This window comes from Equus quagga, chromosome 6 (genome assembly GCF_021613505.1).
Source record: "Equus quagga isolate Etosha38 chromosome 6, UCLA_HA_Equagga_1.0, whole genome shotgun sequence".
In the NCBI taxonomy this organism is placed as follows: domain Eukaryota; kingdom Metazoa; phylum Chordata; class Mammalia; order Perissodactyla; family Equidae; genus Equus; species Equus quagga.
The window spans coordinates 30,592,082-30,619,628 of NC_060272.1; the positions used below are offsets into that span (position 1 = coordinate 30,592,082).

At 37.6% G+C, this 27,547-nt stretch overlaps 1 protein-coding gene across 16 annotated transcripts in view; it reads left to right on the top strand.

Annotated features, from left to right (window-relative positions):
- Positions 1–1,169: 1,169 nt before the first annotated feature.
- Positions 1,170–27,547, top strand: part of RBM26 (RNA binding motif protein 26) — an 84,591-nt gene continuing 58,213 nt past the window's right edge. For all 16 annotated transcript variants that reach the window (XM_046664287.1, XM_046664285.1, XM_046664288.1 and 13 more), the window contains exon 1: positions 1,170–1,293. In XM_046664287.1, the coding sequence (XP_046520243.1) occupies positions 1,223–1,293 (71 nt within the window). In that variant the 5' untranslated portion in view covers positions 1,170–1,222. The remainder of the gene's footprint in view (positions 1,294–27,547) is intronic.

Below are 27,547 nucleotides of genomic sequence, written 5' to 3' on the forward strand. Positions count from 1 at the left end.
ACAGAACTCAGGCAGGAATCAAACTTATTTGACCACCCAGGAGTAGGCAAGTTAATTTAACTTGCTGATATGAAGGTCCTCTCTTTTGATACTACGTAATTTCCCTAACTGGCGCTGTATTGGCTCTAAATAAAGAGAATTAAAAACACAAACACCTTTCCTGTTTTTAGTTGGGGAAAAGTCCAAAAGTTTCAGACGGTTGGAAACCATTTGAGAATTGCCAAGGTGATCTCACCTTTCATTTGGGGCATCCCTAGGTCATTAGTGCTTTGCCAACAAGTCTAGTAATTTTGGACAAGACACTAATCCTCTGGAGGTCTCTAGGTTAGACAGACCAGCCTGTGCTTCCCAATCTTGTCTCATCACAGCACACACAGAATGTGGTATTGCAGGACACTGAGTAAACGGAGGAGGCAGCACAGCGCAGCACACCTGGAGCCCACACCAGAATGGACGCTCTCGGGGAGCGCTCCAGACCGCAGGCTCGTTCCAGCTGACGCGCCACGGCTGTCTGTAACAGAGGACGAGCTGGGCTCCCGCTGTTTCTGAAGTCAGCGGTCCTTCTCTCCTTGTAGAAAAGAAAGTCTTTATTCCTTACGAGGGCCAAAGCATAAAAGTACACAAAGGCCCACAAGCCATGGAACTCCGCAAAAATCGAGCTACCACACTTGCCCAGCGCGCCCTCCGCTGATCTTACGTCTCTTCCCAGAAGGCTCCGGGAGGCACCGCGAGACTTCATGAATTCTCGCGAGATTTATCGGCAGCCATCTTCTTGGGGGTGCTGGGAGCCGGGAAGACCCCCCGAATCGTTTCCATTCAGCTGCCCTTCGTCTTCGCTTTCTTCACTTTTGCCTTTTCTGCGCTGCCACCAAGCACCTGGTTCCGAGGCTGAGAGAAAGCCTGGGTCTAGACGCGTGTCGCGCTCCCGGTCCAGGAAGATTCGCTGGGGTAGAGGGAAGGGGGAGGGCCCGGGCAAACCGTTGCTGCCTCAGTCCGGGCCGGGGTCCGGGGAGGGGGAAGCTCCTGGCACCCCGTGGACTCGCGGCCTGCGGCGGTCCCCGCGGAGCTGTTCGCGGATCCGGGCTCGCGGGAACCCGCCACCGGCGCCTCCCACCGCGGCCCACGCGGGCGGCGCGCGGAGGAGGGGGCGGGGGCAGCGGCGGCTGTAGCGGCCGCAACCTGGGCGGGCGGAGGAGTGTGACGGGCCTCGGGGCCGCTGTGGATGGTTTCTAAAATGATCATTGAAAACTTCGAGGCGCTCAAGTCCTGGCTCAGCAAGACTCTCGAGCCCATGTGAGTATCCGGGGGCTCCCTGAGGGGATGGGAGTGGGCGGTAGGTGGACGCACGGATCTGTGCAGTTTCCCCGAGTGCCTGCGGTGAAGGCCGAAGCGGCGAGCGGAGGTCCCAGGGCTCTGTTTTCTCATGCTCTTCCATCCTCGCTCCGGGTTCAGGATACCCCTGAGAGCCTGAGCCGACCTTTATTTTCTCTGAGTTGGTCCTTGTACCGACGTCTGCTGCTGCTGTTATCCCGTTATATGTAGACCGACACCAACCTACACACACACTCTCTCTCTTTTCTCTGTTACATTGTATTTGCTGAGCGCCCCCAAGTCGATTTCTTTTCTTTCAGTGAATTCAAGCATAACCTCTTGCCCGCAGACTATTTTCCCTTGTTTCTTTAAATAAAGTGAATGGCTCTTATTCTAGAGATTAAGACAGTTCTGGTCTAAGCCACTCACGTTTTATCTAAACACAATCCCTGAAAGCAAGGCCACGTCTCCCATGTGCTATCTGGCTCATCGGCACCTTTCTTAACTGATTTGAAGATGTAACAGGTACCAAGGTACCCAGTAAAATTCCTTTTTCTTACCTGCACGTTCGTTGGCTTGGAGAGGAGAAAGAAAATGCAGTCTATCCATATGGAATATTTAGCAGTTTTAAGTGGGATGGTATAGATGGACTGTGTGTGGGGGGAGGGGGGCGAGGGGGGCCGGGGGAGGTGTCGGAGTGCTGGAATGTTTTTGATTCGAAAAATTAAGGAGTGTTTTAAGGATTTTTCTTTTAATACATACGAAATATATCTTAAGCCAAGCGCTTTATCAGAATTGGTTGATTTACAATAAACAACTTAAAATGCAATGGAGAAAATCCCCTCGTTTAATGAATTTATGAAGTGGCCCCTATATACTGTGGGAGACTTGGGGGATAGAGCTTTTAAATTCCAGAGTTGGCAAGACAATAGTAAACAAGTAAATAAGATAACTTCAGATTATAATAAGAGCAATGACAGTTGTAATAACAGAGGATCATGTAAAAAGGTGATTTTCAGAAGACCTCTCAGAGGAGGTGACCTTTGAGCAACACCTGTGGAGAAGGAATTATCTGTATGGAAGTCTGGAGAAACAATGTTCCTTGCAGAAGGAACAGCAAGTGCAAAGGCCCTGTAGCAGAAATGATCATGGTTATGTTTCAGGAAGAAAAAGAAGGCAGTTGTGGCTGTACGTTGTGTTGGGGGAGAGAATGGAAGGACATGAAGTTGGAGAAGTAGGCAGGGGCCAAGTCATGTAGGGTCTTCTAGGCCGTGGTCAAGAGCTAGGATTTTATTTAAAATATAATGGGAAGATGTTAGATGATTTAAAGCAGCCAAGGACTGATTTGATTTTGTTTTAACTCTGCCTGCTTTGTGGAGATTAAGGGGACAAGAATGGAAGCAAGGAGACCATTTTGGAGAGCATGTAGGCAGAGATGTAGATAATTTGCATTGGAGTGATAGTGAAGACAGAATTAAGTAGGTTTTTTAAGTAGATCTGATAGAACTTGCTGATGGATTGGATGTGGGAGCTGAAGGAAAGGAATGTCAAGGATGATGACTAAGAAGTTAGCCAAAGCAACTAGATAGGTCATGGTAGTGAAGGCTGGGAGAGAACAGACTGGGGGGAGGAGAGAAGAGTATGTGGTTTTGATCATTAAGTATAAGATGTTTCTTACACATCTAAGTGAGGTGTCAAATAGATAGTTGGGTATATGAGTCTAGAACTTAGGCCAGGGCTAGAGAAATTTGGAGTCATGCAGATTGTATTTAAAGCCATGGAATTGTGGGGCATTTTCTAGGAAGAATGTGTAGATAGGGAAGAGAAGAGGGCCCAGACCGGATGTAGGAAGAAAATTGGGATTTACGTCACTAAAGAAAGAAATGTTATGACAAAAGAGATGAGCTATCAGCTTGATGGGATGCTGCAGATTGGATGGAAAAGATGGAGGCAGATAAACGGTGCTTAGGTTTGGCAAGGTAGAAGTCATTGACAACCTTAGCAAAATAGTTTCACTGGAGTGGGACGGTGCAGATGGTAGCTGTATTTCAGTGGATTGGAGAGAGAGTGTGCTGCAGTTTAGTGTAGTGGTTGAGAGGGAGAACTCTGGAGCCAGAATGACTGGCTTTGAATTCTGCCTCTGCTTCTTACCAGCTGTAAAATGTTGGGTAAGTTATTTAACTCAGTCCCTTCATTTCCTCATCTCTAAAGTGGAGAAAATAACGAATATGTATTAAGAAAATCTTTGAACACTGCCTAGTTTGTACTGAGCACTCAATAAGTATTAGGTGAACAGAAAACTTTAAAAAATGCTTTCAGTTGAAATAGCATTCCTTTTTTTAAGCCTTCAGTTTTCAAATTACGTATCAGCTTTGCTACCATTTCCTTTTTTTCACTAACCTAGAAGAAGATTATTTATAGCTACTTAGTGTGTTTTTTCTTTAGTTTTAATAAAGCGTATTCCAGGTATCAGATAGATAGCTGTAGCATTGCACTTGTTCCTGTTGGAATAAATAAGGCACAACTAGTAGAGTCTAGACCGCAGTAGGAATTGGGATTGGTCCTTTTATAATGTACGTTAGTTACTGTGGTAAAAATTGAGCCCTTACCCAAGTCTCTGTCCCTTTAATTGCAGTTCAGGTGAATTCTTGATGACTTTTAAAAAGCTAATACCAGTTATTTAAGATCTATGGCTTCTAACCTTGGTTTTATGAAACTTTAAGATGTGTTTGTTATCTAAAGGGGTTTTTTGCTTTACTTAAAAACTATAATTGCCAAATAGCAGCTATTGGAGAGAGGAACATTGGAAAGACCAAGGGTAAGATGTTACTCAAAACTTGTATAAAACTTTTTAGCTACTTGTACTAGTAAAGCATCTCATGGTTTTGAACTTGGCCCACATTTTGAATGTGTTAATGTAGCAAACGTTTATTAAACACTAGTCTACTCGGTGCTAACCAGTGTGATAGATATTAGGGATGGTAGGAAACGACATGAAATGACTATCTTGTGATGGATATTGGGGATGGTAGGAAATGACATAAAATGGCTAGCATTGTTTACCATTTAGCAGGGAAGACAGATGTTGAACAAGTAGTTACAGGACTAATGAGTGTTATGAAGTCCAGAATGCTGTCAAACGATATGTCTAGGAGGTCAGGAAAGGCTTTCCTGGCAGGGTAACGTTTATTCTCAACCTGGACGGATGAAGATCAGTTTGCTGGGGCAAAAGGATGGGAATGGAGAGCTGTGAGAGCATTCTAGGTTTTGGAGAACAGATTGTATGAAGGCCCTAAAATGAAAAAGAAAGGTGTCTTGGAGGAATTGAAAGAAATTGAAAAATGAGCTAGGGGAAGAATAGCGGTGGATAGCTCCAGAGAAAAGAGCCAGGTCTCACAAGACTTTGTTGAGTCATGTTAAGGTTTTTGGATGTTATTGAAGGATAGAGGGAAGCCAGTAAAGGGTTTAAGGGCAGGGGAGTTTTCAGATTGACATTAAAAAAAAAAATCAGTTTGGTTGCAGTTTCAGCGTGAGATAAAAGTTGGTATATCTATATATTTGATTATAAGGTCTGTAGGTATTTCAGGGTTCTGAGTTTTTCATAAATTACTGAAAATGTAGGTGTTAAAATTGTCATCTTGAAATACTTAAGACTGATGTTTTGTTCTCTCCAACCTTTGCTTAGTCATAGTTGCTAATATAATAAAATTAGATGTTGGTCTTTTCTCTAACATTCATTTCTCTTTCATAATGTGAAGTCCTGGAAAAAATTTAAGTGCTTTTTTTTGATGTTTAATTTTTGTCTATTTGTTTTTTAAGCAGAAAAGATTTTCTCCTGTGTTTTAAAACTTTTTCTGAGTTTACACATCAGTAAATGTTGTAATTTAATAAAATCACGGGCTTCATCTGAAGGGAAACTTCAGGATCTACTCATACCTCTTCGTTTTTCAGAAAATCAGATTGAGAGGCAGGTAGACTTAATGATGTGCCCAGATTTTGTGAGTTTAGTAGTAAAAAGCAGAATGTCTGGTTTTGTGCTCCTGCTACTATGCAGTGCTTTTCCATGTGTAGTGTAAATGAAACAAGTTTTGTGTCCACGTAAACCAGTGTTCAAATCTCAGTTCTGCCACTTATTAACTGAGTAATCTAGGCAAATAAACCTCCCCTTTCCTTATTGGTATAATAGGGAGGATTATACTTGTTTCCTTCCGTAGTTGAAAGGATTGAATGAGACACATTTTTAAGACCGTAGCTCTTCCCTCCTTTAAATACTGGTTGATTGAACACAAAGAGGTTACACTGCTACTATTGCTCCTGTTACTATTATCACTAACACTGCTGCTGCCACTACCACCTAACATTTGTATGCATTGCTAAAAGTTTTGTATTACTTCTGAGTTCTATGAGGGAAGCGTTGTTACCTCCATTTTGCAAATGATGACACTGAGGCACTGAAGCATGAAGTTACGGTGCTTGCCCAGAGTCACAGCCAGCTGTATAGCATGTGACTAAACAGTGATTTAAACTCAAGCTTTTTGGCTTTGGAACCATGTTCCTAATTTACTACTGTACCGTACAGTGTATTCTTTCGTATTACTGTATGTACTTTTTTACTGTTACATTTTCTTAGTAGTGGCTGCTGTTGTAAAGGAGCAAAGTTCTAAAGCATCATGGTTATCAGTGCTTTAGAGTTTAAGAAACCTCTTTGGCGTCTTTATAGTCTTTTCACCTTCAATCACGCTTGTTACTATCCCTTTCTAACCACATTAAAATTTATTTTTGTTCCTGTTTTGCAGGAAGAACTGAAAGGTGATCTTTTTACTCCTGAACTTTACTCCTGTTTTCTTCCTTTGATCTTTCTCTTTCTACAGGCTCCTTTGAGCATAGAGAGTCAGTCTCCCATTCCTGAAGGAAGAAAAATGCAGTAACAATAGAATCAAAAAACAAAAAATAAAATCACGCTTTTCTTCTAGTTATTCTCACGCTAGCTTTCTTTTCCTTTCAATGGTAAATCTTGAAATTCTCAGCATTTTTTTCACTCATTTGCCTCCAGCAGTTTACTACGTTTTTTTTTTTGAGGAAGATTAGCCCTGAGCTAACATCTGCTGCCAATCCTCCTCTTTTTGCTGAGGAAGACTGGCCCTGAGCTAACATCCGTGCCCATCTTCCTCTACTTTATGTGTGGGACGTCTGCCACAGCATGGCTTGCTAAGTAGTGCATATCCGCACCCAGGATCTGAACTGGTGAACCCCGGGCTGCCAAAGCAGAACCTGCGCACTTAACTGCTGTGCCACCTGGCTGGCCCAACAGTTTACTTCTTAATGCCTTACAATATAGTTTCTTACTACTTAAAATCAACCAGAATTGGTTACCTTAATGTAACCAATGAATTTGTTGATTAAATGTAAAAACTTTACATAAATGTTATGTTCTGTGACCTACATGTGTAACATTGGACATTGTTGATGCCTTTTTTTTGTTTTAAACTTCTCATGTCTCAAATCCCTAGTACTTTGGTTCTCTTTCTTCTTAAGTCAGTCCTATCTCCTTTAGTTCTTTTTCTTGCCTTTTAATTGTGTTTTCTAAGTTCTGTTACCATGACTTCTTTTTTTCTCAGCCGTTTCTACTCCTGACAGTCTGTCTCATTCACATTCATTTCCATGGATGGTTTCTCTTATAATTCGTGCTAGTGGTTCTTAAAAAACTTTTTTTATGTGTGTTGTAGATTCTTTGAAAGTGTGGTTAAAGACTTCCTTTACTAGGATGTTGCATATACTACATACACATTTGCATTGAATTGTGGAGCTTTTCCAAGAGTGCCTCTACTCTGCATTTATTTTTCACATAAGTATGTTCAGACTTAACCACTCTTCAAAGCCTCAGGTTCTTATCTCCAATTGCTAGCTGTATATCCACCTTGTTATCTCATCTGAACTTCAGACTATGTTTCTGAAAACAAAGTGTTCTCCAAATTCACTTATTTCCATTTCATTTCTCCAAATTATCCAGGCTTGATGTTTTATTTTTTGACTTCTCACTTCATACCTTCCCCCCATTCAGTTATTGTTAGGTTCTGTCTCTTTATTTTAATAATTCTTACTAATGACATTGCTCAGTAAGGGGACCACACACTCCTTACCTAAACCATTGCAGTTTGTTTCCTAACCAACTTCCCTATCTTGTCAAATTTCCCTTCCAGTTCTTCAACAACCTGTTTATATCCTATTGTTAGATCAAAATCTTCAGCACTCCTTTTGTGTGTGTTTTTTTTTTTTGGTGAGTAAGATTCACCCTGAGCTAACATCTGTGCCAATCTTCCTCTATTTTATGTGGGAGGCCACCACAACGTGGCCCGACAAGCAGTGCTAGGTCTGCGCCTGGGATCTGAACTTGCAAACCCGGGCCTCCAAAGTGGAGTGCACAGACTTAACCACTACACCACCAAGTCAGCCTTCAGCACTCCTAAATAATTAATTGCATACTTTTTAACTTGACTTTCAGAACTCTAATGATCTATTTCAAATTATCTTTCCAGTTTATATCTTCCTACTTTTTACGTGAGTCTTAATTTCAGCAAAGCTGAACTTTTCATTCTGATTCTCTGACACATTGTTTATACTGTCCCTTTTTCTTCAACTTTAAGTAGTAGGTAATACTCATTGACTGCTTGCTGTGTGCCACCTGTGCATTCATTCTGTGTGAGCTAGGTTCTGCTATCCCAGTTTTAAAGATGAGGAAACTGGGTCTTAGGAAGATTAAGTAATGCATTTATTCATAGCTAATAAATGATGGAGGCAGGATTTGAAACAAGACATTTCACTTCCAGAGCCCTGTTGTGTGTTATGATCTACTGTCTTTCTCCATTTCATTTATATATGTTGAAATCAAAGGTCAAGTGTGATTCAGATTCTTCCAGAAAGCTATTTATGATCTATCCAGTTAGAAGCAGTGATCCCTCCCTCCATGACTTTCCTTTCCTGGTGCTAGTTTGCATTATTTATGATATTCATCACTTGCACACTTCTTTAGTAGTTACTTCTTACTTATTTTAGCTTCATTATTAGAGTCTAAGGTCCTTGAAAGTAAGCTCCAACTCTTAAGATTTAACTGTCTTCCTGTTCTGTACAGCACCCAATACATGCCTTGTGTGTGGTACATCCCTGAGTTTTAAATGCATTATTTGAAGTTTCTCCTTTGTGTACACATGAGCTAAGCAGAAGGAAGAGACATTTGTGTAAAACTATAAAACCTACCATACTTTACCTGGAATTTTGTTTACTTACTTAATTTGTTTACATTCTACTTGAAAGAAGTAGATATGTAAGCAGTTTGAAGATTTACTGATCTCTGGGTCTATTTCTCTTTATGTTTTCCTTATAGCACCTTCAGATTAGGTAAAGCTTAAATTATTTTTTTAGGGGGAAGGACACTAAAGAGTATTACCATTTGCTCATTAAAGTATTGTTGAATGCTGCTATGTGGAAGATTGCTGGCATCCATGGAGCTGCATAAAAAAAGAATTATATAGGTAGAAGAGTTTTTCTCTAGTTAATTAATGACTGAAATATGTTTTGTTACCTTCTTCACCCGCTTAACTTTTGTGTAGTTGACTTTCATTACTGCATTCCACTGCTGCAACCTTACTTGACTTTTCCATCTGAGTGCTAAGTAGTTAAGATGCATTTAGCATTTTCTATGTTTTATTACTTCCTTAATCTTTGGCTTACAGTACTTCTCAAGTAAAATTATGATCGTTTTTTTTATGAGGAAGATTTGCCCTGAGTTGACATCCATTGCCAGTCTTTCTCTTTTTCTTTCTCTTTTTTTCTTTTTTTGCTAGAAGGAAGATTAGCTCTGAGCTAACATTTGTGCCAGTCTTCCTCTATTTTTTATATGGGCCACTGCCATAGCATGGCTGACATGTGGCATAGGTCCACGCCCAGGATCTGAACCCAGGCTGCCAAAGTGGAGCACACTGAACTTAACTACTACAGCATGGGGCTGGCCCCCCCGCCCCCAAATAAAATTATTTTATGTGCATAAACCAAAAGACAAGGGTAGTATTATGAGCAAAATGGAAAATAAGATATTCCAGTGATTGGTGTGTACATATTGAGAATGACTAACTTAAGCTTGAGCTTCTAGGTTTCTAGGAATTTCTTTTTCCTCCTGCTTCCCTTAGTCTGAGAGAATAGTGAGTGAGTGAGAGAAATGAGTGGATGGTAAACCCTTCCTACCAAACTTACTACCCTCCCACTACTTTATTTCTGTGGAAGAATCCTTTCCAGTTTACAAATAGTAGCTTCCGAAATAGGTAAAAGTTTATTTTTAACTTGGGATTATCTTATGTATTTTGTGTGTGTATGAAATAATGAAGTATATTTGAGATCCGTTACTCAGTGATTCTTCCTGAGATATTTTACCATCATACAGGCAAATATGTTTATGTATTCTTTCTCCTTTTTTATATAAGTGGTATCATAATTAGAGGTCATTCCACTTGCTGTCTTTTTTTTTAAGGCTGCATAGTATTTTAATGTAATGGATATACCATAATTTATTTAATCATCCTGTATTGAACTGAACAAATAGTACTATGGTATATACACTTAGTACATGTCAGTTTATAATTAACATAAAATAAATCAGTTGGATAAGTTTTGACAGTTATATACACCTTTGTAATCACATAAGACAAGATCTAGAGCATTCTCTGGAAAGTTTTCTTGTGCCCCTTTCTAGAAGGTTTTCCTTTTCCACCCCAATGAAGGCAGCCATTTTCTAACTTTGGCATTTATGAATATGGCTGCTGTGAATTCACTTACTCAAGTCTTTGTGGAAATATTTTCTTTTTTTTGGGTAAATACCTAGGAGGGTATTTGCTACCTCATAGGGTAGATGTATGTTAAACATTATATGAAACTGCCAAAAGGTTTCTAAAGTGGTCAAACCATTTCACATTGCTAACTGTAATGTGATGTATGAGTTCTAGTTGTTCCACATCATCAGCAATATTTAGCATTGTTGGGTTTTGTTTTTTTTGATCTTTAAAGTGAGTGTGAAATGTCACCTTATTTTTTTTTGGACTGACAGTTTAATTCTCTTTATGGTTTTAGTTTGCATTTTCCTGATGGCTGATGCTATTGAGGACCTTTTCATGTGCTTATTGACTATCATATCTTTTGTAGAGTGTCTAAGTCATGCTATTTTTAAAGTTGGGCTTTTATTGTTGATTTGTAGGAGTTCTTTATGCATATACAATCTGTATGTGCTGCAGATATTTTTTTCCCCTGCCCTGTGGCTTTTATATATAATGATGGCTTTTTGCGAGCAGAAATTTTTAATTTTTAGTAAGTCCACTTTATTTTTCTCTTGTGGTTAATGCTCTCTGTGTCCAAGAAACCTTTGTGTCTCCCAAGATCATGAAGATGTTCTGTGTTCTAGAAATTTTCTACTTCTGGGTTTTATGTTTAGGTCTATTATTCATCTCAAATGAATGTTTTTTTAAGTGTGTATGGAGTGAGATAGGGCTAATGGCTTCTTTTTTTTCCTTTAATAAGGATATGAATTTTTTCAGAAATATTTGTTAGAAAGATTTTTTTCCCTTAGATGATTTGGCATCTTGGTTGAAAATCAATTGACAGTATGTGTGTGAGTCTATTTTTGGACTCTGTCTTGGTCCAATGATACTTGTTTATTCTGATTCTTATACCACACTGTCTAAAAGCTAACCAACTTTATAGTAAGTCTTGAAATCAGGTTATTTAAGTCCTCCAAGTTTGTCCTTTTTAAAGATTGTCTTGGTTATGCTGGGTTCTTTGTGTTTGTCTATAAAAGTGAGGATCAGTCTGTCACTTTCTACAAGAAAGCCTGTGTGATTGTTGATAGGGGTTGTACTGAAATAGAGATCAATTTTAGAAGAAAGAACATCTTCATAATATTTAGTCTTCCAGGCCACGAATGTGTAATACCATTCCATTTATTTAAGTCTTCTTTAATTTCTTGTGGCAGTGCTTTGTGATTTTCTGTGTGGAGGTCTTGTAAATCTTTTGTTAGATTTTTTTTCCCTTGGATATATGATATTTTGTAATAGCTTTGTAAAATTTGTTTTCCCAATTTTTATTGTTAGTTTACAGAAATATAATTGATGTTTGTGTATTGAACTTGTATTTTGCAACTTTACTAATAAGTACACTTATTCTAGTAGTTGTTTTGTAGAGTCTTTGGAATTTCTTCTACCAATCATGTCATTGGTGAATAATGGCAGTTTTACTTTTCAGATATTTTATGCCTTCATTTTTTTTCTTATTACACTGGCTAAGGAACTGCAGTACAGGTTATACTGAAGTGGTAAGAGTAGACATCTTGTCCCATTCCCAGTCTTAGGGGAAAGGCATTTAATGTTTCAGTATTAACTGATGTTAGCTCTAGGTTTTTATAATGGCTTTTTACCAGATTGAGGAAATTCTTTTGCTTTTTTAATTTGCTGAGTGTTTTTGTCATGCAAAGGTGTTGAATTTATCAAATTCTTTTTCTGCATTTATCGAGATGATCATATGGGTTTTCTCTCGTTTTTTGTTAATATTGTGTATTACATGGATTGGTTTTCGAATGTTAAGCCAGCCGTGCATTCCTGAGAAAAACTCTGCTTTGTCATGATGTATTTTCCTTTTAATATGTATTTCTGTATTTGATTTGCTAATAGTTTCTTAGGAATTTCTGCTTCTGCTTATGAGAGCTATCTGTATTTTTCTTTTCTAGTATTTGTTTAGTTTTGGAATTGATGTTATGCTGGTCTTATTAAAACTTAGTGGGAAAGTATTCTGTCTTTTTTCTGAAAAAATTTATTTAGGATTAGTATTTTTTTCCTTAAGATGTTTTGGTAGACTTCGTTAATGAAGCCATCTGGGACTGAAGTTTTCATTGTGAGATGGATTTTTTATTAGAAAATCAGCTTTTTAATAGTTATAAGACTATTTAGGTATTCTACTACTTCTTGTGTCACTTTTGGCAGTTTGTTTTTCAAGGATTTTTTCTCTTGAAATTCTGCCAAATTTATTGACAAAAAGTTGTTTGCATTGTTGCACTACTATTCATAAATGACTGGGATCTGATCCCCCTCCCCTTTTAAAAACTAGACCTGATGTTGGTAATTTTATTGTTTTCTTTCTTTCCTTCTTTCTTTCTTTTTTTTTGAGGAAGATTAGCCCTGAGCTAACATCTGTGCCCATCTTGCTCTACTTTACATGTGGGGCGCCTGCCACAGCAGGGCCTGATAAGCCATGCATGGGTCTGCGCCCAGGATCCCAACCAGCAAACCCCAGGCAGCTGAAGCAGAGTGCACGAACTTAACTGCTACACCACTGGGCTGGCCCTTTCTTTTATTTTCTTGACCAATTTTGCTGATTGTGTCTTGATTTTATTCATCTTTTCCAAGAGAATTATTAACTTTGTTAATTTTTTCCTGTTTTCTATTTCAATGTTTTTTAATATTTCCTTTTTTTCTACTTTGAGTTTAATTTGCTGTCCTCTTTTTTAAGGTGGAATCTAAGTTATTGGTTTTACACCTTCCTTTCAGTTCCAAAAGCTGGGAGCCTGGAAGTGAAGCACAGGCAGATATCCAGAATCTTGTTACTGCTCAGATTCTAGGCCCTATGATCCTGATACTGCCCTCAAAACATTTGAAGCCAGTGGTGAACTGAATCAAACTAAAGTTGTTACAAAGCCCAGAACCAGATCAGTTACAGAGTAATTGACCCAGCCTCCACTCTAGTGGCCTAACAAAAGAAATGGCATGCCCTTTACTGAAGCTAAGTCTTATTTACTTCAATCTCCACCTCAGTGTTCTTTTACACAAAATTTTCAGCATGAGATCAAATAACGAGGAACACAAAATAGTAAGAAAATGTGATCTACATGAGAAGAAATAGTCAATGGAAGCATACCCAGCGATGGCCTAGATAATAGAACTATTGGACAGGAACTTTAAAGTAACTATGATAAAAATATTAAACAATTTATTGAAACATGGGGACAACATGCACAAAGAAATGAGGAACTTCAGCTAATTCACAAAAACTATTAAAAAAAAGCCAAAGGGAAAACTATAATATCAGAAATAAAGAATTCTGCAGCAGACTAGATAGTATAGAGAAAGACAACAGTGAACTTGAAAATAGAAAATATCCAAACTAAAAGCAGAGGAGCAAAGGTAATTTTTAGAGAAATATCCAAGATCTGTAGGACAATATCAAACAATTTAGCATACAAGTAACTGAAGTTTCAGAAAAAGAGGAAAGAAAATGAGGCAAGAAAAATGTTTGAAGACGTATGACCAAGGACTTTTCCAAAACTGATGGGAGACATCAAAACACAGATCCAAACTGGCCAAACCAAGCAGGATAAAATACACAGCCCTAAGCATATCATACTCTGCTAACCAAATGAATCTTAAAAGTAGTCACTGGGAAGGGCTAGTACAGTGGCATAGTGGTTAAGTTTGTGCGCTCTGCTTAGGCGGCCTGGAGTTCACAGGTTTGGATCCCAGGCATGGACCTAGCACCGCTTGTCAAGCCATGCTGTGGTGGCAGCCCACATAAAGTAGAGGAAGACTGGCACAGATGTTAGCTCAGCAACAAGCTTTCTCAAGCAAAAAGAGGAAGATTGGCCAGTCTTCCTCACACATATGCACACAACAGTAGTCAAAGGGAGAAAAAAGATACACACAGGAGAACAAAGACTGAAGTGGCTGATCTTTCACCACGAGCAGTGGAGGACAGTGACAACAGAACAATATCATAAAACAGCTGGGTCTACAACCACTCAGCATTTACCAACTGAAAATCAGGAGTGGTTCTGGGAGCAGGGAAGGAGAACTAGGAGGGATATGCCAAAGCACCCCCAGCTTTCAACTAACAAAGTCTAGGAATGGAACAGGAGGGCCGAGCAAAACTTCTCTGAAGCGTTCCGAGCCTTCACAGAGAATTGAGTGGTTACCCTACAAAAGACAACGGAAGGAGCAACAAAGCAACAGTGCTGAAAGATAGCTCCCAAAGTAATGAAAGCAGGAGGTGGGACTTAAGAACAAAGAGATCTCCTCAGCAACTCAAAAACTTGGCAGCAGTGCTGTGAAGCAAGAGATCATTCACAGTTCACCTTGCCATGCTCCCACCTACCCCTAGAAGCAAGCACTTTTCTGATTTTTTCCACTTTAATTTTGCCTCATATAGAACTTTATATAAATGGAATCATAGAATATGTACTATTTTGAGTGAGACCTTTTTACTCCTGATATTATTCTTTATCTATATTGTTGTGTGTTTCTGTAGTTTGTTCCTTTTTATTGCTGAGTAGTAGTCCATTGCCATTTGCACGCTATGTAGTTATAATAATAATGCCTGTACTATTTTTTAGTACTGATTAGTTAATTTAACAAAATTTTTATCTTTTTAATTGAAAATAGTACATGCTTGTTTTAATAAAAATTCAAGCAGTATAAAAATATAAACCCAGAGTGAATCTTCTAACCTCCTCCCAAGTCCCATGTATAAACATATATCTATAAAAATAAACATTCATGTATTATGTGTTTAGGTATGTAATTTTTTAAATATAGATGGGATCATATTATTTATATGATACTGTAACTGATGTTTCAGGTAACAGATACTCTCCATATCCTCCCGTATGAGTATATTCTTAAATAGATTCCTATTCTTGCCAGTGGCTCCATAGTATTACATTATGTGAATATACTACAATTTGTTTTAATAGTGCTTTAAGGTGTAACCATTACTTTCTAGGAAAAAAATTAGCTTACTGTCTTAAAATAGTCCGTACACATAGTTACAAGAAAGAAAACTTAACAGTAGGCTTTGAAATGAAAAGTAAAAATCCTCTTTACAGTTCCCACCGTAGCACTTTTAATATTAGTATATAGTCTTTATACTTTTAAAATGACTGAAATCCAGTTTTATTGACTGTACCATAGTTTACCTAACTGTGTTCTTGTCATTTAGTTTGTTTCCTCTTTGTTTTTTACTTTATAAATAACTGCAGTGTACTTCTTCCCCTAGGTATCGGGTATCTCCCCCCGCCCCCAATGTCATTAGTAGGAATTATTTTCCAGATGTCATGTAATACTGCTTTTGGAGGCCTTTTTAATATTAAGACGTCGTGTTTGAAAGCTGGGCCAGGCATTCTTTTGGTGGTGGTTGTTTAAATCCAGTAGTTCAGATAAACTTGTTTTATGATGTCATGTGCTGCGTTGTGGCAAGTAGTTCCTCGTTTTCTTGTTTCAAATAGCCATTTAAAAAAAAGAGACAGGAGCTAGTATGTCAGTATAAGTCTGGTCTGTTTTTGACTTCTTTGTGTTATAACTTTCTGCATCTTGCTGTTCCTGCTGCTATGCCTACATTCTCTAATTATTAATTTTCCATTATTTACTGGCAATTTAAAAGTTCATCTAAAAATTTATAAAAATTTTAAATGAAGTCAGTTATTATAAATGAAAAATATTTGAATGATTACAAATCCTACATATAGGCATTAATATGCAGTTTAGCAGATCATTTATTGTTCTTTGTAATACAATTTTAAATGCAAAAACAGGTGCTTTGAAACCTATAATTTAGGATCTTTTTGAGACATGCTTTTAAGAAATTGTTATTGTGACCCTTGTTATATGTTTATTTTCTTTAATGATAGCTTAAGTACTTATTTTACCTTTTCAAAAAGGTTAATTCGTTATAATACAGGCAGACTGTGAAAGAGATAGATCCCATTTTGAAAACTGTTTTTATAAACTTGGAATTACCAGTCTTTGAAGTTTTTCACACACTTTGTCAAATTGGATTGTGTTAAAGTTTTGGAGCCTCTGATGACATTAAATAACCCAAATTGGAAGAACAGTTATATTCTTTGAGGAATTATGACTATTCATTATGGGCAAGAGGTTTTTTAATCTAGCTAGCCTTTGTTGGTTTCAGAGTAAGGAGAGTTTTTATTGCAGTGCTGGAGTGTTAGGCCAGTTTTGGGGACTAGAGTATAGTATACGGGGGAAGATTAAGGTAGGGGAGTAATGTGATCAGATCTTTTTTTAAGGAGGATACTATGGCATGTAAAAATTTGATTAGATTGTAGTATTTTGGAGACACGGAAGACTAGTTAGCAGTTTTGCAGGTTTTTATTCTAGTTTTAAGAGTGAATTGTAAAATGCCTGAATTTGGACTTTAGCAGGAGGTGGAAAGAGAGAGGTAATAGTCTTGGAACACATGTACTTAATATATATGAGGGTCATCTCAGCAGCATCTCCTCAGGATATGGGAGGAAAAGACAACTAGCAACGACTTGTCAAAGTGCTGGAGACGTTTTTATTGATCTTTTTTGTGTCTGTGACAGGTGTTTGCACTTGTTAGTACACCTTTTATATTTGTCATAATTGGGTTTGACCTTAACAGAGTTGTTTTTTGTCAGTTTTGGTTGGTGTGTCCCTGATTTAGGACACCCTCACATAAAATGGTAATTAGTAGATACTACTTAATACTTTGTGATTGATTCTGGGGGAAAAGTAGACACAGTTACCTAGAATCCCTATGGGGAAAGACTGCGCACCAACAGTAACATTTTAACAGTCATAGAAATATGTACAGATCTTAATGCCTGGCAATTTAGGAGAAATATATAAAATGTTTCTACTTAGTAACATTTAGTTATTCTTTTTCCTTTCTAAAAGTTCAAAATTTGCTCCAGTGTTCAGAAAAGGGGATTCCATGGCTCTTGAAAAAGACCTAGAGGAAAAGATTTTAAAGCTCAGTTAACTGAAAGTTTCTGGAAATGGGAAGAGGGGAGGGAGTGTAACGATGGTGAAAGCATGGCATTTTATTCCTAAAAATGACCCACTTTTTCAGATCGTATGGTTCAGTGCCTTTGTTTTAAAAATGAGAAAGCTGAAAAGCCTGCAACAGTAAAATGCTAACCTAGGATTACATAACTAATGAATAAAGTAAGCTAACACTGGTCTAGAAATCTGAAAACCCTTGGGTTTTTCAAGCTCAGTCCAGTGCTTCTTAGCTGTACCAGACTGCTTCAACGAAAGGCTGACGGTTTGGCTTAAAGGACAACCATAGGTTTGAAAGAGAATAGTACTTAAAGTATAGTAACTAGATTTTAACGCCTATTCTAAGGGGAGTGAGTATAGGCGTCTTATAACTTTAAACTTTTATTTCTTTGTTTAGTAATCCATTTGTTACAGTGTTTAGCAGGCTAATAAAATGCTGTCATATTTGATATTATTTCTAATTTGGCAGAGCAGCTGTTCTCTCAGATAAAGAAACTGCAACTTAGTTTCCTTAGTCCTGAGATTTGTGAGCTGAGAAGTATCCATAACATTTTCCTCTTTTTAATGAAAAATTTTCAGCATGATTTGGTAGCAGTCTTAGGAAATTTGGGGGCAATTGGAAAGAGACGTAGAAGCAAATATATACCATATACAGCCACAAAGCGTTAGCCAGAGTCTTTCTCTCTTTTTTTTAATATGTTAGAAAACAGGTTGTAAGAGTTTAATTGACTCAGTCAAGTTTATGCAGTAGACTGACAGAATTAGGTTTTTCAGATATCTAGTCTTAGTGCTATTCCTTTTGGATAATTCTACCTCTTCTTGGTTATGAGAGAAAGATGTTCCCTGGTAGCCTCTCCTCTCTCTTAGTAACTGAAGGGAGGAAGTGCCTTAGATCTGTTTTGTAACTTGGTAGACTATGTATCCACTTTTGGTAACTGAAGGGGTGGCCTTTGGAAGCCAGAACCCTTTCCCAGAGAACTCAGCTCTTCCTCAACTATGAATTGGAATGTAAAACATAGACTAAATATGGAGTTTTGTTGTAGGCTGCCATATCAGCATTTCACCTACAGTCCTGCTTTTCTTTTAAGGGAGAGTTCTGTGGCATGATGCTATAACCACACCCAGCTGTGCTCACTTGCCATTTAGGCTACTGCTTTTTGCAGTGAACAGTATAGTGTTTTACAATCTATTAGGTCTTACCTTTGAGAGTATGAAAATTGACTTTGCCTTTGAATTAAACACTTAATAGATAACTGTCTAAATAACTTGTAAAGCAGTGGTTCTCAAGTGTGATGTGAGGACTTCTGGGGTTTCCTGAGACCCTTTCATGGGGTCTGTGAGGTCTCCACTTTTCCAACTGTATGTATGTGTGAAGCCAGATTTTCTTCATCTATATCAACCAAAACGTATCATAACAGATTGAATGTAAAAGTAGATACAGAAATTGGTCTGTCTCCTTTTAAGCCAGACTTTGATGGTATTTGCAAAAAATGTGAATGATTGTCAGTCTTCTCTCTAAATTTTAATTTTGTCGTGGAAATATAATTCTTTTTTCATAAAACATTAGCGTGTTTAGTTTCAAGTGAAGCTATTAGTCAGGGATCTCTGCCCATCTCTGCCCTGCAGTGGAGATATGGCCTAAGCTGGGGAGGATGAGTTGTTTTCAAGGATGAATGTATTGCTGGGGGAGAGAAGGGCAGGCAGGCCCTTTTCTCTGGTTTCCCTAGCTGGAAGAATAAAGTAAGCCTAACTGCTCAAGGGGCCATTTTTGTTGCCATAGTGAGAGGACCTGCCTGAAAATGAACCAAATTCAAGGGAAAGCAGAATGGAAAGAGAAGGTGCTGGTGACATTATTTGAGTTCCTACATCCATCTATGCCTGAAGTTAGCCCCACCATTGGACTTCTCATTTATTTGTACCAATAAATGCCTCCTTTTGATTACTCCCTACCCCAAAAAAGGGTCATGTTAAAGTGTAGTGGATTTATTGTTAAACTAAATTAATAATTTAAAATTGTCTCAGCTTTAATTCTCAATATGGTAAGTATTGGTAGATATAACCCTTTTAAATAAAAGCTCTTTGGAGTTTTCTATGATTTTTAAAGCATAAAGGGATCCTGAGGCCAAAAAGTTGGAGAACCTTGTTCTCAAGGTAAGAACGAATTGCTGCTATTCCTTAGGGTAATACAGGGGAATGAAGAAACTGACTGAATAGATTTTAGTGTTATAATTACATCTATTGTGATAAGTTTTTACAGTGTTAAGAAGTGGTTTGTGTGATCTTTATGGATGGGTCGTGTTTACATATGCTTATTTTGTGGTAGTGATTTTATTTTGTAGAATGAAGTGGGTATATAATAATTCTTAAAGAGTAACCTTTGCTATAACTGTACTATGTACAAATAATATATTTTTGCCTCCTTATTTGAATTCAGTGAAGCTGTATAATAAATTACAGCAATTGAATTTTTCAATGTATATATTATATTTGTTGCAATGGAACTTGGATTTTTAAAGAGTAATCCTAAATACAGAATAATGGAACCATGACTTTGATGCAAATTAGATATTTCTCTTGAATATAAAGTGGAAGTTTGGTAGGAACAGACGTGGGTGTATATCCGTGTTCTAGAGTTACTGAGTTAACATATTTAAATTTAATTTTTAATTCCCACTGCCACCTCCAGCTCCTCCTTCTCAAGATCACTGAAAATGGAAGCTTGAATTTCATCACTTATCTTCCACTGAATATCTAAAGCCTCCAAGAAACCTGAGCAAAACAAACTTCTCTTTGAAATATTGTACTGGAGTATTAGCTTTTTACTTTACTATCTCATTACTATTTTGAAAGTCCTGAATTAAAAAGTAAAAACTAGTATGTTAGGAGGATTAGCTACAGCCTTTATATCTAGGGATGATTTGATTCATGTTATTTAAAGTATTATGTGAGAAAATCCAGTTCTTTTAGTAGATTTTATTATAGCACTTGATTTCCTGCATTGTTTTGGCTTCTCTAAGTGTTTAGTGTGTGTGTTGTCATGTGCTGCATAATGACGTTTCATTCAGTGATGGATCGCGTATATGACAGTGGTCCCCATAACATTAGTACCATAGAGCCTAGATACGCAGTAGGTTATACCATCTAGGTTTGCGTAAGTACACTCTGATGTTCACACGATGACAAAATTGCCCAATGATGCATTTCTGAGAACGTATCCCCAAACATGACTGTACTTCCCTCCCCAGCTGCAGTTAGAAGAGAATGACCCTCTTAGATGGTCACCGCTATGCTTTTCAAGAGCATTATTAGTTGTATCCTTAACACAGTATATTCCAAGATTGATAAAATTTTATTTTTATGCCTTTAAAATTATTGGTTTGAATGACTTCATAGACATTCAATGACTATGAATGATCGAGATATTTATTTTGTCACAGTTCTTTGAAGCAGTTAATTTTAAATCCTTATATAGGTGAGAGATTAGACATCCAAGTATTCATGAACACTCACGTGTTCCATTCCCCTGGACTCTTACTCCTCATGTGTCAAGTAGGGGCCGACCTCAGACCTTTTCTGTTGGGTTCCCTTGGCCTGGGCTCTTCTTTGTCCAGATAGCCAAAAAACTTGCTTGTACTTCATTCTGATCCCTGTTTAAATTCTGATCCATGTTTAAATATCACTTCATCAGAGTCCTTCCCTAATGATTCTATTCATTCATTCCTTCTCCTCCCTGCCTTATCTCCCTCCTTCCTTCCCTTCATTCCTCCTCCTCTATATTTTACTGCCTTACCTTGTGTTATTTCTCTTCAGAGCGTTTGTCTCCACGACAGTACATTGTATGTATGTATGTATTTATTGCCTGTCTCCTCCCTGCATCTCCAGTGTAAATTCTGTGAGGATAGGGACTTTATTTCTTCCAAAGTTGTATCCTCAGGATCTAGAACAGTACCTGACATAGGAGGTGCTTACTAAATATTTTTGAAAGATGAATGTAAATTTGGAAGATAATATAAACTTTTATTTTCAGAACTTTATAAAGATGAAAAAGAGTGAGTCTCTGACAAAAATGAGGTACTGATCTAGTGAGCTAGATTTGTACATATGTTCTCTCTCTCTCTCTCTCATTATTCTGTCTCTGATACTGTGTTAGGTGCAGAGGCTATGAGGAAAAAGTTCTATTTTGGGATTTTGATATATTTTTGCTAAGACTATCTTCTATAGTGTATTTTTTTATCTAAAGTGTAGTGTAATTAAAAAATATTACTGATATTTATAGATCAGTAATTGAAAAGGATACTGTATTATCCTATATTTCATGTATCTGTACAATATCCCATGAATAAAGTTAAACCTAAAGGTTATACTCTTTCAGGTTTGTGAGGGATTTACTATTCAATCCAGTGCTTATCTGCCAGGGGCTGTTCAGCTTATACTTGAAACTGTGCTAATGATGGAGAACTCACTTTCTTTCAGACAGTTTATTCAGCCTTTGGGAGCCTCTGATTATTAAGAAAGTTCATCTCTATTTTAAACCAAAATCCATTGCTTCCACTTACTGGTTCTAATTATATCCCGTGGAGGACATATGGCACAAATGTAATCTTCCTTGTGATAGCCCTTCACTTTTTGAAAACCTACTAAGTTCTCTCTGCTATTTCAATTTTCCAGGCTGAAAATCCCTAGTAAGCTATCTGATAATAACATCCATTTACCATTCTGGTCATTTTCTAAGAATCTGTTTGAGTTTGTTTATGTATTTATAAAAGGTGGTACCTTAGAAGTGAAAGCAGTGGCACTATCTGCTGCATAGGAGAGCTGCCCTGTTTCCTTTCTGGTTCTCAATTTTCTATTTTATTGCATCTTTATGATTTGTTTTCCCCCAACCATATCACACTATATCTTGTTTGACTTTTGTTAATTAAAATACTTAGTTGCTTGCCCTTGACCCCACCTTCCACTAGTGCTGTTGGTAAGTCATGTCTCATACCTTCCTTGTTTTGTAGTTTCTGGTTTTCTTTCTTTGTGCCCCCAACCCCACACACATAGAAGGGTAGTAGGAGTTGGGGAGCATTCTGTGGTCAGAATCATGCTTTATTGGCAGATTATGTTTTCGGTGGGCTAAGAAATACTTATGGAACATAGAATCAGTGGGAATTCAGCCTGTTTTCTAAGGTAAGAATGAAATCTCTCACTCTATCAGTATTATTTTTTTGTCCTTAAACATTTTCAAAATCTGGTTCTTTTTTTCTGTCTCCCTGATCTGCGAGATTTCAGCCCTACATTTCCAGAATGCTGGTAGTATATTAGAGAGTAAAGTCTAGCTCTGACAAGATATGTATCATTCAAGTCACAAACCTATCATCAGCAGTGAACTGGTGTAGTAAAGTACCTCATGAACAATCTTGCTTTCCATGGAGACAGTTTTTTAAAATAACTAACCCCTTACTGTCTGAATATACTTTTCTTTTGATTAGGTAATTGAAATATTTTCAGTTCATTTCTTTTGCATAGCAGGTTTTCATTGCTAGATGTTCAGATGAAGTAGCATTTCCACTTTTAATTAAGACAAATAGAGAAGAGGACATATTTTTACCTTCTCTCCCTGGTCCATAACATTTTGGTATATTATTAAAGTTCAGTGGCTCAAATTATATTTTATACTTGCAGCTGTAATTTGCAAGTACATACCTCTTTTTTGTTTTCAAAAACATTGAAATAAAAATGAAATGACTTCTTATAGGACTTAAGAAAAATTACCTCGAAATGCACTTTGCTGTTTTGCTATTAAATGTCAATGTATAAAACCTTTCTTCTACTATATAATTTGCAATCTAACAAATTTTAAAAAGTAACCTGCCTTTCAGACTATTTCAGGCACTTAGAATTTTTGTGTATGGTAGTTGATTTTTTATAGCCTCTATTGGTTCTTGATCAAATTCGAACTGCTTCCTGTAGAAGATGTTGAGCAGAGATTGTTGAAGAATTCTGTCTTTCCATTTTATAAAACTGTAGTCTAGGGGCAGCCCCATGGCCTAGTGGTTAAATTCAGTGTGCTCTGCTTTGGCTGCCTGGGTTTGGTTTCCAGGTGTGGGAACCACTTGTCGGCAGCCATGCTGAGGCTGTGACCCACATGCAAAATAGAGGAAGATTGGCACAATTGTTGGCTCAGGGTCAGTCTTCCTCAAGCAAAAAGAGGAAGATCTGCAACAGATGTTAGCCCAGGGAGAATTTTCCTCAGCAAAAAAAACCCCCAAAAAACTGTACTCTGTAGACCATAATAATTACAAAAATCACAAAGATCTTTCTCCACATTTTTAGCTGCTAACATTTTAATTCACTTTTAAATTGTCCTATTTAAAAGATAATCGGGAGGGAATGGAGTAGATTTGGTACTTAGTTAAGAGAAATGTAAAGTAACAGTTAAGTCATTAGAAAGACCATTATTAAACCAATTTTCAATCAAATTGTAGCATTTGGACTCAATGTAAAGACTCTGAATTTATTTATTAACAACAATTGCAATGAAACAGTATAACACAGTGATAGTGTTATGTATCCCAGTGATTTCCAGTAAGCTGAAGTATGTTTAGCTTGATGTCTAGTTAGGTTAATGTTGAGTTGATTGTGCTTGTTCAGTTTACCTAACATGAATATTGTTTCATGGTCTCTCAGTATTACCAGATTACCAGATACAGGTATATCTATAGAAACATCATAAGGTTATTATCCCATTTCTTCATACTTATTTCATTACAGATCTAATTTTTCCATGTTCGTTATAGTAAAACATGAAAAAATTAATTTACCATAAATTGTTTTGTCTGTATTTAAAATAAAATTTGTTGGTGTAAGTATATTGAACTAAGTATCAAGGAAAAAGTTTTTTAAAATCTCCCATGTACCATTGAAATGAAATTTTTTTCTTTCTTCTTGTTTAGGTTATAATCTGCTTCACGTCTTTGTAAATAAATGGAAATAGATTTATGGGAAAAATTGATTTATGATTACTAACAAATTACACTGAAACTTAGTAGCACAGGAGACGTTTATCATCTCATGACATTTATTATTCCTGTGGGTCAGGAATTTAAGAGCAGGTTAGCTGGGTATTTGTAGCTCACAGTCTCTCATGAGATGGTGGTCAAGCTGTCAGTCAGTGCTGCAGTCTTCTCAAGGTTCCACTGGAGCTGTAGAATCGATTTTCAAGCTCACTAATATGTGACTACTGGCAAGAGACCTCAGTCCTCCCTGGCTGTTGACTGGAGCCCTTGTTTCATTGCCACATGGTGCTCTCCATAACGCTGCTTGAGTGTCCATGGAACCTAGCAGCTGAGTTTTCTAGAATAAGTGATTACAGAGAGAGAGCAAAGCAAGGAGGATGCCACAGTGCCTTTTATGTCCTAGTCTTAGAAGTCAGACACTTTTGCCATATTCTATTTGTTTAGAAGCTAGTCACTAAATTGAGCCCATTCTTAAGGGGTGGGGAATTGGGCTCTCCCTTTTGAAAGGAGGAGTGAAGAATTTGAACATGTTCTTATCACAATGATGGATACTAGGGAGTCTTAACAGCATATGATAAATGGTATAATGGCTCCTTAATAGAGTAGTTCTCAACTATGACACTGTCAGGTTTATCTGATAGTATAGCCTTTATAAAACTAAGCCAACCACAGATGGTTGAATTAGTCCTGTTGATTCATTTGCAGTCAAGTTTTCCATAGGTGTTTCTACTCTGCAAGCAAAGCTGTCCACTGTCTTTAAGATGTACTTTTTTTATGTGAGGAAGATTCACCCTGAGCCAACATCCATTGCCAAACCTCTTTTGTTTTTGCTTCAGGATGATTAACCCTGATCTAACATCTGTGCCAGTCTTCCTGCACTATGTATGTGGGATGCCTCCACAGCATGGCTGATGAGTGGAGTAGATCCACACCTGGGATCCAAACTCACGACCCTTGCTACCAAAGCAAAGTGCACAGAACTATAACCGCTCTGTCCCGGGGCTGGCCCCCAAGATGTACATTTTGATTCAGTGACATATGTTACTGCTATACTCTTGTAGAACTGTTACATTCCAGATATGTGTAGAAATTAAGACTTTTTAGTGAATATATGGCAGTATTTTCTAGCTTTAATGTTTATAGGTTCTTTATTAATATTCTAGCATTTGAACTTTTCGTAGAACATGTGGAATCTCTATTTGTATTTATTATTGTTAGAGTTAAAATTGTTTAAAATCTTTAAAAAAAAAAAAAAAAAGAAGGGGGGCTGTTCCTGTGGCCTAGTGGTTAAGTTCACATGTTCCGCTTCAGTGCCCCAGGGTTTTGCCAGTTCGGATCCTGGGCATGGGCATGGCACTGCTCATCAGGCCATGCTGAGGCGGCATTCTACATAGCACGACCAGAAAGACCCACAACTAAAAATGTACAGCTGCGTACCGGGGGGCTTTGGGGAGAAAAAGGAAAAATAAAATCTTTAAAAGAGGGCCCGGCCTGGTGGCACAGCAGTTAAGTTCACACGCTCCGCTTCTCAGCTGCCCGGGGTTCGCTGGTTCGGATCCTGGGTGTGGACATGGCACTGCTTGGCACGCCATGCTTTGGTAGGCGTCCCACATATAAAGTAGAGGAAGATTGGCACGGATGTTAGCTCAGGGCCAGGCTTCCTCAGCAAAAAGAGGAGGACTGGCAGTAGTTAGCTCAGGGCTAATCTTCCTCAAAAAAAAAAAAAAAAATCTTGAAAAAAAATTGCTAACAGTTGTCACAATAAAGAGCAATAAAAATTAATTAAAGGATGCTATGTCAAATATATCTTGTATGTATCTGTTTTTCCTCAGATGAACTATTATTAAGTTATCCTCTCCTGCCCCACCCTCGCCCTGCTCTTTCGTAGTCATCTCTCCCTATTATGACTCCCTAATATTTTTCTTCGTCCTTTTTTAAAGTTGTGATTGTTCAGCCTTTTTTGTGTCCTCAGTATCCTTAGAAACCTAACTGAGCATCATTTATATTATTGGCACGAAACTAAGCTATTGTTTTATGCCAGCAAGCTAGAAAATTAAATGTAAGCTGGGAGGTTGATTCTAGGTTGGGATTTTGCCAAGCTCGTGATATAGAATAGTGGAAGGAAAGTGAGGCAGATATGGTTGAGGAGGAGTTTAGAGGTCCCTTGAAATAATAGACTTTGAAAATTAGTACAGGAGGAGGTAAGTTAGAGGAACTGTGCCTTGGACAGCAACTAAGGATATAGGGAGGTGGAGGCATTGTGGGGGGTTTTTACTAGGAGTCATTGGATGGATAGGGAGTTGGTGGTTGTGACAAAGTATAGCAATAAGTAAATTGGAGGTTTGGGTTTTTGGGCAGCTCATTGTAAGAGGGAATCTACTGTAGTGGTTAAGAGCGTGAACTTTGGAGTAAGACATTTAAATTTAACCTTGTTTCTTTTGCTAACTTCCGCATAGACTTGGGCAGTTACCTTAGCTTTTTTTCTGAGCCTCAATTTCTTCCTCAGTATATGAGAGCTAAATATAGTATGTAAAGTATGGAGTGCAGTTTGGCTCAAACTAGGTGTTCAGTAAATGTTAGTGATTAGCTTTTGCTATCATTTTATTGTTACTTACCCTAACTTGTAAAATGATCTTTAAATAGGTAACAATTTTAGTTTAGATGAACAACAGTTAGCTGGTTTTTTGAATTGGGTGGACATAGTTCAGGCACTGGAAACTTTTTCTCTGACCCTGTTCCTCCTTCACTTAGTTCCCACTCCCCCCAACAAGAAACCATAGTTATTTGTTTATACTTCCACATATTTATTATTCAAATGTAAGCAAATCCAAATATATAATTTCTCCTTTTTCCCCACAGAAATGGTAACCTGCTATACTATTTTTTCTCTACATTTTTAAACTTAATATGAACATTTCTCCATGATATGAAAACTTCCTTACTTTTTTTGTGTCTTTTTGCTGTATAGATTTAGTATAATTTCTTTTTCCAGTCCTCTGTAAATGGATGTTTGCACATTTTTGATTTTAAATCAGTTGTGACAATGAATAACTTGTATACGTGTCATTTAGGACATGTAAGTATATCTGTAAAGTAAATTCATAGAAAGTAGAATTGCTGGGTGGGTTGCACTTGTGACCTTGATACTGCCATACCCTAGGGGCTGCCAGTTTACTCGCAGCAGCCACAATATATGAAAACTGCTTGTTTCCCCGTAGTCTTATCTCCAGGATTTATTTTCATATTCTTAGATTTTTCCAACTTTATAACCTAAAAATTATATTTCAATATAGCTGAAGTTTGAATTTCTCTTATGGGTGAGATTGTCATTTTTCTCATCTCTGAGTCATTTTTCTTTCTTTTTTTGATTAGTATCTTTTCATACCCTTTGTCTTT